At 41.0% G+C, this 17,209-nt stretch overlaps 1 protein-coding gene across 3 annotated transcripts in view; it reads left to right on the forward strand.

The window, feature by feature from the left end:
* Positions 1 to 17,209, forward strand: part of mgat4c (mgat4 family member C) — a 103,228-nt gene that overhangs the window by 39,850 nt on the left and 46,169 nt on the right. Inside the window, exons 1-2 of one of the 3 annotated variants that reach the window (XM_063899299.1) lie at positions 8,225 to 8,296; positions 9,110 to 9,181. In XM_063899299.1, the coding sequence (XP_063755369.1) occupies positions 9,157 to 9,181 (25 nt within the window). In that variant the 5' untranslated portion in view covers positions 8,225 to 8,296; positions 9,110 to 9,156. Of the gene's footprint in view, positions 1 to 8,224; positions 8,297 to 9,109; positions 9,182 to 17,209 lie in introns of those variants that run through there. The other 2 variants (XM_063899306.1, XM_063899314.1) reach the window with 2 other exon arrangements.

The following is a 17,209-nucleotide window of genomic DNA, read 5'->3' on the forward strand; positions in this document are numbered from 1 at the left end:
CTTACTGACACTATTAAGCACACGTACACAACTCACCATTTAGCTACTGGTGGTTACACTCCAGGCATTAGTCTATATCAGCTAGGTGACGCATTGTTTCACATGACACACTCAACATTTAACTGGTAAAGCTACGATCAAATACGTTATAAATATATTCTCTGCATTGCAGAGAAGCGTGTCACTACTTTAATAGATAGAATCGGAGGATGAAACCCTCTTTATTAGTCACATACATGCACACAGCAGAGCACACACAGTGAAATTTGTCCTCTGCATTTAACCCATCCTAGTACTAGGAGCAGTGGGCAGCTATTGTGCAGCGCCCGGGGAGCAGTGGGGAGGTGGGATTGGAGGTGTCCGGTGCCTTGCTCAAGGACACCACAGCAGGGCCTAGGAGGTGAACTGGGACCTCTCCAAGTAGCAGTCACTTTCCATATTTTCAAGTCTGTTCGGGGACTTGAACCGACGACCCTACGGTTCCCAGTCCAAGCCCCTACTGATGAATGGTCCAAGCTGGACCATTCATCACTTACCTAAATTACACAAACACATGCACATCACTAAAACGTGGCTACATACTCTCGGCTAGGTCTAATAAAGTGATACTTTTACCGCTCCTGCGTTTCTTCTAAAGGACCCCTGAGCTTTGCTCCTTGTAATTAAAACTTCACCATCTAAATATTAGAGTTGGCATTGCACTTGAACATACACCCCAATAATTAAAGGATGATTACAAATAGAAAATCCAACATATAAAGTGCTTTGGTGACATAAGGCAATTCAATGTCCATTACCAGGAACGATATTACTTTGGTTACCACATATAGAGCTTCCCGTGCAACAAGAAAGCAGTTCTTATTAAGATATCATTGAAGGTCTGGAGAGCAAGACGAAACTGGTGGGATGACACAGCGTGAACCGGCACCTCAAGATGGAAATATGATCACAGCCATTTCGGGAAAACTGTATCTGGCAACAACCATTTATTCCCCGAGGTTACCTCTGCAATTTGTAATTTTTTTTTGACTGCTTACCTCACAGCTGGGGGTTTGTTGCTGCCTGTGATGTCTGAGTGTATTTCATGTCCTCCATTCGCACGTTGGAGAGAGACCAGCCGCTGTAAAGAGAGCCTCTATCTCTCTCTCTCACTGTCTGTGGCTAATTTTGAGAATCAAAGGAAGTGAATGGACGCTTTAAGTCTCTGTTGTGCAATAGCTTTGAACCCTGGGCACCTCGGAGGTAAACACATGCCGGTTTCGCGGAAAGTCAGATTTGGTGGGTGGTTTAAAATGATTCCTCACCTCAATTTTGTGCTTCCAGGATGTACTCGTAGAAAATAATCATGCAGTGCAGCATATCGAATCATGAGAAAAAGAATAAACATGTGTCAAAGCTCGTTGCTTGTGATGAACAGCACAGACAACCTCCATGGTCTCAGGGCTCGCTCTGTGCACTTATTTTCCGACAAATGCCATTGTTAAAGGAGCAGAGGGAAGAGATCTTAACAAATTAAAGGAATTCCCAGGAGATGGACTGGAGGGGTGGGTGGGGGATAGAAGAAGGGCGGTGGATCACTGCAGTGTGTTCATTGAGAAGAATGAATGAATAAATTGAAAGCGATGGCATTCCTGGCGATCTTCGAGGCAATGAGACATTATTGATTTCTGAGGAGAAAACGCATTCTTAATGTGTCCAGGGATTCTGGTTGGTTCTCCATCGTATTCCTATACTCACTCTGTTTCTACAGCTTTTTAGCCACCGAAAATGACTCAAGAGTTGATTCACAGCTAAAGCCCACTGCGGCTTCGATATGCCAGTCTAGCTTTTGGAACAGTGAGCACTCATCTCAATGGACGTGAACGTTTGCCTCAACCATCTGTTCCCTTTTGACACAATGCAGTGAATCAGCACTTTAGTTGTATTTTTTTAAAGCATGCACCCTTAAAGCCTTTTGGATATTAGTAGAAAATTAATTTGCGAAGATGGTAATCTATGTTGATATAAGAGAGCAATGCTTTCTGTTATTGCTCCTGAGACTGTATCACACAAATTATGCAAAGAAACACAAGCTGTCTTGAGCTTTTCTCTTTTAAATAGTTTATAATATGAAGGTTTATTGGCAAATGTATTCTTCCTGCTAGATATTAGAAGGAAGCGTCAGTATTGGGAAGCGTTAAGACGTTTTGTTCATACATTTCAGATGTTTATGAATTCAAGAGTACATTATTACTGTTCCTCTCCTGGGACATGTCTCCGTGCTTTAATGTTCAAAAAGCTCTTTATGTTTCTCATTCTGCCTGTGCTGCAGCACCTCTTTTCACCCTCTGTCTGTAACCAGAGCCCAGTCTGCTCTGATTGGTTAGCTGGCTGGCTCAGCTGTGATTCGCCCACCGCGTACAATGTGTTGGAGCAACTGTTTAACGAAGGTAAACAAAGGAGTCCAATCGAGGCGTTTCAGGAATGGCGATACAGGAATGGAAAAAACAAAACAAAAGGTCCTCTTTAAATTCTGGTTTTGACATTATTTTAACTGCAAACCATGTGTTTGCAAATCTCTGTGTTTGTATGTGTCCCTGGATGTTGGCTATATGAAGCTGAGGTTGCGTTTTGAAGCCACCTCGCCTTGGCTCTGAGCAATAGCAGAGCAAAGTTATCAGTGCTTTTCATTGCTGGGCTGACACTCCGGGTGAAAGATTCGGGGGGGTTAGGTGGGGAGCCGTGGATTAAAGATCATATCAAAGCAAGCGAATAGGTATAGTGATTCTGGAACGATGGAAGAGATAGAAGATGAAGACAGACTGTGAAGATATGGAGTGCAACCCCAAGTTTATTATATGGAGTACTGATAGGCTGAGGAACGCAATCAAGAGGACGGTGTGGTGTGTGGCAGAGTTGTGGATCAGCGACTTTGGAAAGTTTCTCACTTTTATGTTCAAGGACACAAAGTAAAAGATTCTACGTGTGTTGATGGAACAATTGATTTGAAGGAATTGGACATTTTTTATTTCTTAAAAAAGGGGTTGTCCACCTCCCATATAAAACACGGAAAGGGGCATATTGGGGAATTTGGAGGATGGGGATTTCAGTCAGAAAAAAAAAACCAAGAACTTGACTGGTATTTAGCCAAACGAGGAACGTCAGGCACTTTCAGACTGACTTAAGCCCAGTAGAAACAATAAGCTCTCTCATCCATGTCAGTAGACACTGTCCAATATTGCTCGAGACTCCTAACGTATGAGACTCTAGGAAAAAAAAAACAATATCTAGTGCCAAAAAAACTAATTTTGCTGCAACGTAACTAGTAATCTGGTAGGGAGCTGCAAGCGAAAGCCACATTTCTACAGTTCATCTCATGATTACCACCATAAAAGATAGAAAAATGTGTACTGATTACAGTAGAAATCATTTAAGGGTGCAAACCTGTCCTGTTGAGGCGTAGAGACACCCCCATCTTGCATGCCCTATCATGCCAATGCCTCCCCTATGTTTCTTGCCGATGTAACAAGCCGTAGGTATTGGTGTTGACATCTGAGAAAAGTTTCTTTAAATGTGTTGACAGAACACAATTCAGTCTAACAGCAAATAAAGTAATTGGACTTCAATGTTGATGCAATCATGGAAGAAATACCTTTTCACTTTGTGTTTTGGAAGTGGGGGGGGGCGACATTTGTTCCCCTTGAATGGCTGTATATCCAAGAATCGCTTAGCAAAGAGAAGATTAAGTGCACACATTAATCCAGGAGTCAGAGCAATCTTGTAATCCACTCAGTATGCTAATTGCCTGTTCTTTCTCCAGCAAAGGGGTTTACAGGCCATTAAATGGCACTGAGCAGTTGACAAAGGATAGCCAGCATGCTCCCCCACCCACTCTCCCTCTCTGTCTATTTCTTACTTGGACAGGCGGTGGCACACCCACGCATTGGCCCTCTAAAGAAACATGAAGAATCTAAAAGAAAAAGCGGCACTGTGAGTCCAAAGCAGTTATATATATTTGCAGTATTAGAGTGGAAATAGCTTGTGTGCTTCTGCTCTGAGTAGACCCGACCTTTCTTCTTGAATGAACTCTTGGTCTTCTTGACATTGAAGGGGGGCTATAGCCCGGCATGGCAATGTTTTCTTGTAATACCCGTCCACATCTGACTGCGGTACAAGTAAAGAATGAAAGAGTGCTATTGTCTCCAACACAGTCCCTGTCATGCACAACCCTCTCTTCTCCCACTGTGCCCGTACACAAGAGAATCGCACCAAGGCATTTCTTAGCGCACTACTGCCTGTACAGTCCCCCAAATGGTTTTGACAGCCTTCAACATGATGGATGTTTTTTCAGATGGGGTTTTTCTCTCTACACTGATAAAGCAACCTAGAAACAAAAGATTCACTAGCGATGTAAGAAGATAACTGCAGATAATTAGAAGATTTGAGTTTTGCGTCTTTTGTGGTACCAACTGCCAAAGAGCGGGGCTATGACGGATGACTCCAACAAGAGAATTCGGCATGAAGCCTGACTCCAAATGTAGCTGGTAATGACCAGAGTGTGTTTTTCAGATGCAGCTAATGAGCATGGCCATTAGACATAAATGACATTTTAAAAACCTGGGGAGTAAGAAAATGAAGAAGTACAACCAGATAGACTGCCTGTAGGCTGCAAAATATGTCTGGAGCATCTGGAGGATGCAGCACTCCTGTTCACATGGATGACCTCCACCCAGAGTGTTGAGGCTGTCACTCATTTCACTGCTGTTGACTGTGAGGATGGAGGCTCATTACGGGGGAAACTGTCAGCACCATTCGCCTAAAATATCCACATGGCATCTCAGGGCTCTGTTCAATTGGCACTTATCCTCTGTGTTTGACAGATAAGCCTTTTATGGGTTTATTATTTTAATTTTCTGATGAGCCCATTTACAAGGGCGTTGACATTGCAGCTTATCATTTGTTGTGTGATGTGTACTCAGTCTGTACCTCCATCGAGATAAGAAGCCAGAATGTAAATATTGTGCACTAAAATCCACCAGATCGACTTGTTTTCTTCTGTCTAAACTGTAGCTCTGGAACATGTGCCGCTAAATCCATAGCACTACAAGATTATGTTGCAACCAATCACAACGTCCCGTGATTGATTCGTCACCCATCTCCAGTTGAATGTGTGCAGATCAGGATGAAATCAGCTGCTGTGGTGTTTGGCTAGAGATATCAAATATATACTTTATAATCAACCACTCTGAAGAGATTTAGACTGATGGTTCCTATAGTTCCATCTCTTCCATTTTTATTTTTCTTATTTTTGATAAGGCTCTTAGATATTGAATGCAGTATGAGATATACTGTATGCGGGTTTGATCCTTTACGGATAGTTTTGAATCGCCTCTAAATAAATATAGAATTGAAAACACTGTGCGACTCTTTGCGACCTTCCATCAGTATTTTCCTAGATTCAAACATTAATACATCATGAAATACTATTTTAAAATAGCTAAAAAGCTAACTTTGCTTAAATGTTCAAGGGCTTGCATTTGTTAGCATTTGTTAGCATGCAAACATAGCATAGCTAACAATGCTAACAGTCACTTAACACAAAGACTGTGTGTGTGTGTGTGTGTGTGTGTGTGTGTGTGTGTGTGTGTGTGTGTGTGTGTGTGTGTGTGTGTGTGTGTGTGTGTGTGTGTGTGTGTGTGTGTGTGTGTGTGTGTGTGTGTGTGTGTATTTCAATTTAGTCAGTACAATTACTGCCAAGCAAAAGCACTTGCTCAGACAGAAATGTTAGCATGCTGACAGCTAAAGTTGTTGTTTGCTGAGTGGGTGAGATCTTGGCATAAAATAGCAATCATTTCATTTCCCACCTTAATGTTTAATGTGTTGGAGTTTTTATTCTACAAAGCAAATATTCAGGGTCGCAGTCAACATTAAAAACCTTTTTTTAAGGTGGCTACTTGATGTTTATTATTTTTCTCATGAATAATTTTATGGAAGTGGGTAAGAGTGGGAAATGTGTTAGCATGGCGATAAGACATTCATTACAAAATGCCACCTACAATTGAAATAGCCAAGATTACAATGTGAAAGTAGAGGTTTTTATTGGAAGAATTTTGGCGTTTCTCTCCGATTCTTGAGAGTGTGAGTGGGTGTCTGTTTATTTATTTGTTTATTCATTGAACCCCGTGGATATTTTTTCTAGTATTCCATGCGATGGTATGTTGACCTTCAAGGATTCTCTTGGTATCTCTGAAGGTATTCTGAGGTGATAGCTTTCCGTTGCTGTGAATATGAGAGGGAGAGGTGGGTATGATATGATAAAGTGCAAATGAGATGTTGAGGTAAGGCTGTATGTGGGTGGTTGTCTCCGAGGTGGAGATTTTCCTGGAAGCTAAGGAGGTCACAGTGGAAAACAGGCTGCGATGAATATGCTCCTACCAACACAGTGTTGGCAGTGAAAACCCATTCTGCTGTAGAGAAGTGTTTATTTCATACTAAAACATGTACGATCCATCCAAGAATATACAATCTAAATACTCCTAAATACACCTGAGGCCTTTTTTTTAAAACATCTTACATTTTAGGATGTTATTTTTCTAGTTCCTGCTCATCTTTTTTTATGTTTATCCAAAATATCCTTTTAGAAATCAGGAATTTCTGAAACAATGCTTTGAAATAAGACCAACAAGTTGTGGAAAATGAACGAATCATCCCAAAAGTGACTACAAAGGCATTAAGAAAATCCAATAACAGTCCAATTACTCTTATTAATGGTCCACTTCTGTACACAATTATTTTCTGAAAGGAGAAATTCTCAACATAGTAAGAAAAGAGTTCAACAAGACCCAGATTTTTTAAGAAACAAACAAAATATTATTGACCAAAAGGTTTGGGTTTTATCAGAGGAAGCTTTTTCTTTCTCTGAAGTCATTGTAGCATCCTTGAAAAAAAGCCTGCTTTATGATTGCATCCGTATTGACATTTCTCTGCACCACAAAGACCTTTATCTGCTTGGAAAAGAACAATTTGTAGAAAAGTTATCCAGCAAAGAGCTTTTTGAGGGGCATTAGAGATTTTCAGTTAACACCGCACTTAGCAACGTAACACTTTGTCTCCAGCTCCAAATGGCACAGGAGGTCATTTCTTCACAGATGAACTTCAGTTCAGAAGTTATGTAATGTGCAGTTAAGTTTACTGAAAACTGTCTGTGTTTAGAGGACATGGCAGAGCAAGAAGACAGATAGTAGGAGGGATGGGACAATCACCTTCAATCTAGGAAAAGGATTAGGGCCACACGTCGAAGGAAACATTTGAGATCTGAACAGAATTAAAGTCCGAATTTGGAGAAATGAATTCTGACTTTGTTTCTCAGAATACTGACTTTTAAAAACTTTTGATAAAGATTTAATATTCAAGACTTTTTGCACAGTAGCTACAATATGGCAATGAAAAACTGAAGTCCCAGGCTCCTCCCACAATGCAACGTTAATATATATAGGACATAGAACCAATACAAATAATGAAGGAAATAAACTAAAAGTAGTGCAAGAAGAAGTTTATATACATGTCAATATAATCTGATACTGTATACAAGAACAGAATGTAAAATGTAGTATTGTACAGTAAGATTAAATGAGATATTGTTCATAACGATGATAACTATTATACATTTTAAGATGGCAACACATGAATGCTTATGGAGGCACTTCACAGAGCTCAGGTGTTAAACAGTCTCATGGCCCTTGGAATGAAACTGTCGCTGAGTCTGGTGGTGTCAGTCCTGATGCTGCGGTACCGCCTGCCAGACGACAGCAGACAGAACAGTTTGTTGTTGGGGTGATGGGGGTCTTTGATAAACCTGCGGGCTTTGTTCGTGACCCGCTGGGAGTAGAGGTCCTCCATGGACGGCAGCTCCGTCCTGGTGATGTGCTGAGCAGCTTTCACCATCCTTTGGGTCAGAATTGTAGTAAAATGTCAGAATTCTGTTGGGATCTCAGTTTTGTATTTATAGTTTACGGTTTTATTTTGAAGTATATCTTGTTTTGTCACTTCCTGTCTTGTCTTGTTCACTTCCTGTCTTGTCTAGTTTACTTCCCTGTCTTGAGTTTCCCTCCTGTCTGATTGTCTGATCGTGATCACCTGTTGCCCCTGTGTGTCTCCTCCCCCTTCCCAGCTGTTTCTTGTCTTGTGATTACCCTCCTCTGTATTTAGTCTGTGCTTTCCTTTGTGTTCTTTGTCGTGTCGTTGTCCTTGTTCGTCCTTTCTTGCTGTTTCCCCGTGATGTCTTGGATCGCCCTTTTTCAGCCCTCCTTTTCCACTGGTTTGTCTGAGTTTTAATTTGATACTTTTCCTTGGTTGTACTTTTTGTCTGCGTTTTTGTCAACAGCTTCTTTTATAAATAAAAGCTCGCCCTCTGTTACGTTGGAACCCCTGCCTCCTCTATTTGCTTGTTTGAATTTTGACTACAAAGTAAAAACTAAGACTTTTATCTCAGAATTAACAATCTTTGAACTTTTGCTCAGATCTCAAAAATATGTTGCATAATCCTCTTCCATACAAATCCACCCAAAGCAATTTCTGGGAAAATATTTCCTTGTGTAGCCTCAAGAATCTTCTAGAGCTGATCCACTAGATGTTTTGGAGTACTGGTGTTAGTTAAAAGCATCGAGGGTAATTAATGGCAACACAGTTGACTGCATCCAGCCCCCCTACCCACCACAAAGCCCCCTTTTTTAAACAGGGTCACATAACCCAACCCGAGTGAGCAAAATGAGGTCACCTCCACACGTTCTCTGATCCCTCCATTCTTCATCTCAGAGGCAAGTGGCATATAAGAGGATCTATCTTTGTGAATGGTTTTGAGCCCCCAAAATTACAAACAAACTAAAGGCGGGGGATCGATGGAGTGTGTCTCACAGAATGATGAACTGGCACTTCAGAGGGGGGAAAATCAATGTTGTGCTCCCTTTCTCTCCTCATCCTCCGCTCTCTATCTCTTCTGTTTTGGTCCTCAACTCTCTCCTTCACAGTCCTCATACTGCAATGTTTAAGTGTGTGTGCTCACATGTGTGTCGCTCAAAGCGGGGTCCTCTCACTGTGATTTAATGGTCCTTTGTTTCTTATTCCTTTTTAGCCTGGAAGACCTTTTGCCACTTTGATGTGTGAGCACACCCTCCAATAATGGCCCATAGGATGCGCAGTGGAAGTAAGTGCTTCTAGTCAGATTTACCGCTCTGGTGGACTTCCCCCCCCCCCGCCCCCCGCTGATCCTGTAAACCTCAGCTCATCCGATGCAGACATATTGATCCGTGCAACATGGCAATCTTTAAATCATAACATAGCACTTAATATGAAGCTGCAAAAATGAAACCGTGAATTTATTGCAACACATGACACTCGACTGCATGGTGTTGCATTTTAAAAACCACCATGCCTATCAGTGCTGGTGGCTAAGAACCTTTTTAAAATCTTCAACCCTAACCCTGACCCCAAATCCTCCAAGAGAAAATGTAATTCTAAGAGCTGTCTGTAGTTTAGTGCAGTGCTTTGGCAATCCTCAAGAATCACAACTCCAAAAAGCGTTTTGTCAGCTCAGTGTTTATTGATTTTGCTTCAGAATTGTTTGTAATACCTAAGCAAGATATTCTGTTGGAAGGAGTAAGGATATTAATCTTAGAATATGCTGCGTGCAATGATAAAATAGGTCCAGTGTTTGCTTTGAGATTGCTTCTCTAAGGAGAGTGGAGTTATCCGATTAAAGGAGTGTGATTATCTCAGTGGTTGGTGCTCTCACTGAGCAGAGGCGTGTTGTGGTTTGGATCGGTGTACGCTGTGTTTGTGTATAGTACATTTACACCAGCTCTGAGTTTTTTCTGAGATGGATGAATACTTTACCAGCACTAGTGGCAGGAAAACCAAGCATTGGTTGGCAAAGGTTGTCCAGAAATACATTGAAAAAGGTGTTGGCTAGTTGCCTGACTTGAGGGATGTCAACATTGCTCTGTTTGTATGCCATGAAATTGGTTGCAGGCTTTCATTCTTCCCAAAATGAGGAAGCGTACTGTCTTTAAATATCCTGTTAGAGTGTCCAGAGGCAATGGTTCAATCCCTTGCAGTCAAAATGTCAATGTGTCTTTGGGCAAGATACCTGGCAACCAATGTGATAATATTAGTCTTCCATGCAGGACCTTGTTTCTGCCTCTGTATAAATGTGAGTTGGTGCAAACACTCTATCTGCAAATCCCAATTCCAATCATGTTAGCATTCTGATGTTTGCATGTAATTCAAGCTATGTCTTGTTGGCCTTTTTTTTTTTTAACGCCAGCAGCACAAGGGCAGTTTCCCCTACCTGGTGCACCATTTCGGCATCACATTTTCTCCATGTCTGTTAGTCAGGTGTCTGTTGGTCTGAACTGGGCTTTTCAGACAGCCCCTGTTGGAGCTGGGAGGCTGCGCTGTCAGCTGTGGAGAGCTCCTCCTGTCAGCCTGCCTCGTGAAATTGAGGGCTGCTAGATGAAGCCTGAGACATGTAGAAAGGGGGGGGGGGGGGCAATAAATCCATCTCTCCCTCTATCTCTCTATCTCTCTCTCTATCTCTCTCTATCTCTATCTCTCTCTGTCTGCCTGCCTGCCTATCTATCCATCTATCCATCTATCCATCTATCCATCCATCCGTCCGTCCGTCCATCCGTCCGTCTTTTTATTCTGTCTATTTCTGTCTCCAGGGGTTCAGTTTGGGCTGGAAAGCTGCTGTGTGTTACTGGTGAAATATTCAGTACGTGCAGGGAGTTTGACGAGCAGCTCTGACACCTCCACACTCCTCTCCATACTCACCTCTATTTTCATTTCCTCCCCCCGGCTCCAGCACGTTACCTCACAGCTCCCCCGATCTGTACTGTACTGTATGCTCAGTACAGTTATGATAAAAAGAAACCCACGACACGCTACCTTTTTTCACATTTTCATAACCAAAGAGAATGGGATGTTCAACCATTCAAACAGGGTCTTTACTGAATGCACTTTACGGTCCTTTATGTCCTGTTATGGGAACTGTCATCTTAAATATGTGCATTGGGTCCATATACAGTATGTGACCGCTTGACAACTGGACTTAATGTACCCAGCCGGATTTGATGTTTAAGAAAATAGTATGATAAAAGGAGCTTCATCAACATTTATTATTATTATTATTATTATTATTATTATTATTATTATTATTATTATTATTATTATTATTATTATTTATTATGTATTATTAGTATTATTATTATTATTATTAGTATTAGTATTATTATTATTTATTATTATTAGTATTATTTATTATTATTATTATTAGTATTATTATTATTTATTATTTATTATTATTATTATTTATTATTATTATTAGTATTATTATTAGTATTATTTATTATTATTAGTATTATTTATTAATAATAATAATAATAATAATCCAACTAACTTTTTGTAAGATCATTCTCAGGACATGCCATACTCTTTCTACTTCAAGTTAAACACTATCAGCCCATCTCTAGGAATTATGTCAATATTGGGCAATTGCTTTCCATGGATCAGTGTGCAACATGTTCGAATTTCACAGGAGTTTGACCCCTCTAACAGCCATGCAATTCATGTTGGATATTTTCTCATCCGTAACACAGATTTTCCATCAAAATGTGTTTTAATTGCCCAAACCTATCGCCATATGTTGCCACTCCATCCGGATTACTGTCAGCCCTGCTGTCTGCACTGAATCAAGTAGTTCTCAGACTTTGTACTTAAATAACGTTTAATTACAATACACTGTGAAAGTAACAGTCCACATTATACGTAATGGCCCAATTCAGAGTAATATATTTACTGTATATTTTTGTTTATACAATTAATGATTCATAAATGAGTTTGTTGCAGCTGCTGAAGATGGAGGTAATTCATTTGTGATTATTGTTTTTATTATTAATATAACTTTTTAAATATATTTTGCATCATTATTATAACTGTAATTATTATTATCATTATTATTTTGTATTATTATTATAACTGTAATTAATATTATGATTATCATTATTATTTTGTATTATTATTATTATTATCATTATTATTATATTTAATTAATTATTATTGTTATAATCTTAAAATCTGCCCAGCAACTCAAGGTATTAAATATATTTAATTGAGTAAAAAGAACAATATTTAACTTTAAAAGTAGAAGAACATGGAAATGCTCAAGGAAAGTACCTCATAATTGTGTTAGGTATAGACCTTGAGTAAATGTACTTATCATTTTACACATCTGGTTGTCTGCCTGGAGAAAAGGTGGGATGGGAACATTTCGTTTTATTCATTATGTTGTCAAATAAAAAATGTAAAAGTGAATAGAGTTAATCTATCCCAGCAGCTTAGTAGTAGAACATCCTAACATGTCAAATCCAGAAAAGCTGCTCTGTTGACAGCCGGCCTGTTTACACCCAAGGCTCTACAGCCGTGAGACAGCATTGATCAGCGCCTTGCTCTCTGCATAATTCCCAGCATCATCCTGCAACAGAATGATTAGCCTCAGGGGAAAAAGTAAACAGGAGCAGGGTAAAAGTTGCAAATCATATTTTCATTATACGTCTTTTCTCCCGCAGAGCCAAGCCCCTCTATCTCCAAACTCTGCAGAAATATCAATATGGATTTAGGGAGTCTCCCTGAAGCAAGGTCCTCAGCTAATTAAATCTGTAATCACTTTGTACTGTAAAAACACAAGCAGGGGAGGAGGAGGGGGGAGGAGGAGGAGGAGGAGGGGTGTGGGGGGGGGGGGGTTAATTGAGGGCCGGTGGAGTTTTATTTAACAAAGACAGCTAATTGGGTCAGAGCTCTTCATCCTCATAAAGGCACAGAGGTTTCCTGCCATGCGGTTGGACCGCTTACAGCTCTCGGATACAGTAAGACTCACTCGGGGGGAGACTGAGACGGCTGAAAGAGAGGAAGACTGTTGTCAAGGCTACAGCAAACAGGTATTTCACGTTGTCTTTTGGGTTTGGAGTCAGTCGTACGACGGGGGAAGTAATGGGATTCAGAAAGGCTCCGTGTGGAGAGTGGATTTCTAATAAAGGAAGGCGCCACAGAGGAGTCCATGAACTCCTTCCATCTTTCTTCTCAGAGGGAGGTTTCATTCAGAGAGGGTGTTGCGTGCTTCACTGGAGCCAAGCAATGAGATCCTACCGCTGTCGTGTCAATCTCTCACCACAGCTTTTATTCTACTCTTTCATATGTTTTTTATCCGGATTATGTGTCTCAGGTTTAGCAGAAGGTTGTGTATCTTGATGGTGGAAGTGAATCTGGTTTGGAATATCTGTAAAACGTCAAAATAATCACAATTATAATCATCATTTTCACTCGCTGTGAACGAATATTATAGTTTTGAAACAAAATGGAACTTATTTTTAAACCTCGGTGTTCTGAACATGTACTTTATTAAATATATTTCCATTGGTATAGTTACAAGTTAGGGTTATAGTTTATTAACTTCAATAAAAATTGGAAATCAAAATCAGACATCCTTATCAGTCCTGTAGCGGGGACACAGCGTTACAGTAACTTCACATTCTGTAGCACAGAAAAGGCAAACATTAATAAGGAGTGAGCGAACATATTGAATAGAGAAAGGCACACTTAATAAACTAAAACTGATCTTAAAATAAAGATAAATAAGTACACATCCATGGCTAAAAATAAGGAGCAGTATTTTAAAAGCCAAGTGAACATAAAGATGTGTTGAGATATTCAAATATATGTATTGTACACAAACGTTTTCTCAAAAAGGGTCATTTACTTCCTCAATATATGACGAATTAAAGGTGATATTAATTAGTTTTGGTCCATATTAGATATTCAGTAGTGAAAGCTAGATAGTTAAACATAAATCATTTAAATAATGCAAAATGTGGATTAACTACACATATTTTTTTTACGTTACATGAATAGCTCCAGCATCAATATTTAACCCTCATTTCTCACTTCAGCATATTTTAAGCTTGCTGATGGCAGGTTAAGGATACATATAGTCTCTAATGAGTAGTGTAAAAGCGATACCATGATAAGTATGAATAAATGGTCATATTTAACCGATATTTTGCCTTGAAAAGCTTAAAAAAAACTTGTATTTTCATTGTTATTATTTGCTAAGTTTGTTCCTATCTGCTTTTCCATCACTGTGAGCATTATCAGTTTTAAACTGGCTTCACATCGTTGCTTCAATCTTCATTCTCACACCCATCCATTTGCTGAACCGAGGTGCGAGGTGCTTTGAGTTTGTATGCGTCGCTGTAACAAAAATACTTTTTGCCATGCACCACAACACTGAGCAGATGTGGCCTTGTTCCCACAAGTAAAAACATATGATGTAACTTCCCCTCACTTTTTTAGGTGCGTCCTGATTTTTAATGCCGGTTTTGTGTATCATACCTGAGCTGCTTAGTATTCCCCGCTGCTCTCTCGGCTGCTACACTTCAGCAGCACTTTTGGAGATTCACAGCAGTATGGGAGAAAATTAAAACAATAAATAAGTCATTAGGATGTTTAACTTGTCTTGGGCTGTGCACATTACATCAACAAACACCCTCCATTTAAAACAAATAGTGTCTGAGTGGACAAACACTTCATTAAAACTTCACAGACAAGACAAATGAACAAAAAAACAGAGGAGATTCTGGCCAGGGCTGCTTCATTACTCCCTGTTTTTCCCCCTTTGAATTTTAAGCCACTGTGTCTCCGCGGTTCCTCAGTGAGCTGCAGCTCCGGGTGTTGACCTCCCCTTGCCTCTGTGTTACTCACATTTGTGTCTGTCCCCGGGGCTCTTCGTCTAAAGAGCCCGGACTGAAGAGGCAGGCGGGCCATGCACAGTATTGCAGGGTTAGCCCGGCCCTGGAGAAATCTTCACAGCGACCTGATTTCTTTCAGTTGCTCCCTATATTCCCCAGATCTTAGGCTCATATTCACCTGATCCCCTGTCAGCGCTGTAATGTGGAGGAAAACTTCTTTTAACAACAGCGAAACTAGGACAGGGGTCCAGTAGCGTAATTGCTGTGCAGACCTGGTGTCCCTGCAGATTTGTGTTCAATATTTAATCTGGCAGATAATCACATCCATTATTGGAAATAATGTGTGACGTCTGCCTCGCTGCTATTTTCATGAATCCTCATCGAAATTGCGTATTTGTACCATCAATGGGAGGGCAGCGCGTCGAGAAAGAATCTCTCATCCCAGCTTGTCATTTTCGTCTATTAATGTTTGGTCCCAGAGTCACGTTCAGTCCCATTTTTTTCATTCCAGCATCTGGATTTAATTGGTGCTACGCTGTAAAGCCACAGCTGCTACGCCTGTTAGGACAATAAATTAGCCCAATTAGGAGTCGAACAAAAGAGGCTGTCTGACACCACAGCCCCGCTGCCATGCCTAGAGATTGCGAATGCGATGGGGATGAGGCTTCTCGATGTACCGCAACACCTGCCCCATCATCTCTCTGATCAAAACACAGTTCCAGTCCAGCGCATATATAGAGCAGGAGGAGATTGCTTTGCATGGCCCCGCGGCTCGCTATAGCCTCAGTCATAGGCGCACAAATTAAATAGAAAAAGCACCACTGTGTTCAAAATCAATGGCAGGTTCGGTGGGAGGGGTGTAATTGCTGGGCGGATGATAAATTAGTGTTTGGATGATGAGTTGTGGATACATTCAGGTTTTATGGCAGCCGCCTGCTATATGGATGGCACCGGTAATGAAGGCAATAATGAGGGAAGGTTTATGAGGACGTGGAATGGGAGGAACAATAAGAACATCTGTGCCGCTCTACAGTCGGAGTATAATTGAGACCATATTTCATTTTCCCTCTTTGTAAGATAGCCCATAGTGTGTTTGCTTTCTGAAACACGAGACGTATTTATTTGCCACTGTAAAATATTCAGCAGCTCAGGTGGTCCGAGAGGAACGCTGCGACGGCCTCCATCTTGATCAGCACTCCCTCCACGTCGCGGCCTGGCAACACCATCCCTTTGTCTCACCACTCGCTGTGAACACGCCATTAAGCCAGCCCAGAGTTTGACAAGAAAAATGAAGTGTGCTATATCCTGTGGCCTCGAGTGTCTTCCTGAATAATGAGCACCCCCCCCCTGCTTGTCCCTCCAACTCCCCGCCATTGTTTTTTACAATCCCGCTCAAAGTTTCGGTGTGCAGAGAGTGAAGGGGGTCTTTAGGTTGTCCCTGGGAGAAAAAAGCGGTCAAGCGAGACGTGTCAAACTAAATCTGGAGAAACCCAGAAAAAGAAAGAGGATTAGATGATGAAGTGGTTTTTTATTGATGAAATCCTCATCCCATGTCACAGGATTAGAGAATGCAGACTAGGTTCTGTATCTGAGGAAAAATCCATTATCAAATCATGAGATTGGCAACCGTGTGCGCCAAATTATCTGCCACTGTCTCCCACATCTCATATTTACTTGTTGCTTTTTTAAACACGTCATATGGCTCAACAGCACTACGACATGACAGTGAAATGCTGCCTCGCACAGCTACCCACTGAGAAGAAAGCGAAGCTCCAGGCGCTGTTTCCTCGCCCAGCCTTATTTCTCCCAATTACCAGCGTGTGAGACAATAGTCTGACACGACTGACCTCCTCTCGGAGAGCTGTGGTCATGACTGGAAGGCTCTCCCTGCTTATTATGACAGAAGTGTTATGGAAATGGGAAGAAAGTCTGCTCCGTGGTGATAGCGCTGCAGGAATGGATAGTCTATTATCCACCACTGTGTGATGGTAGTAATGGTGAGAGAGAGGGCATCCTATCTGTTATGGTGATGATGCATTTTAAATGGCTAGTGCCTATTATATATCAGTGGGTGATAATGGCGGCGGAGAGTATCCTCTAGGTTATGGTCATGACGCCAAGGAAAGTGATGGAATATCGGTGATAGGTTAAAGGAAGGCAGGGCCTTTTTCTCTGTGATTTAAAGAGGACATGCTTTCTGGGGTTTTCCCTTTTCCTGTAGTCTGTTATATAGGTTTGTGTGCATGTAAATGGTCTGCAAAGACTAAAATCCCAATGTCTATGCAATTGGGAGCTTTTCTCCCACACAACGCCCATGGATGTAGAAAGGGAACTGGATAAAGAGTTGGAGGCAGGGCCTTGTTAATTCCTGTGAGAGTTGCTTAGTGATGCATGAAGCCCAAAGTGGAGCAACTAAGATTTAAAAAAGTACC

The sequence above is a fragment of the Eleginops maclovinus genome, chromosome 2 (assembly GCF_036324505.1).
Source record: "Eleginops maclovinus isolate JMC-PN-2008 ecotype Puerto Natales chromosome 2, JC_Emac_rtc_rv5, whole genome shotgun sequence".
NCBI classification, from domain to species: Eukaryota; Metazoa; Chordata; class Actinopteri; order Perciformes; family Eleginopidae; genus Eleginops; species Eleginops maclovinus.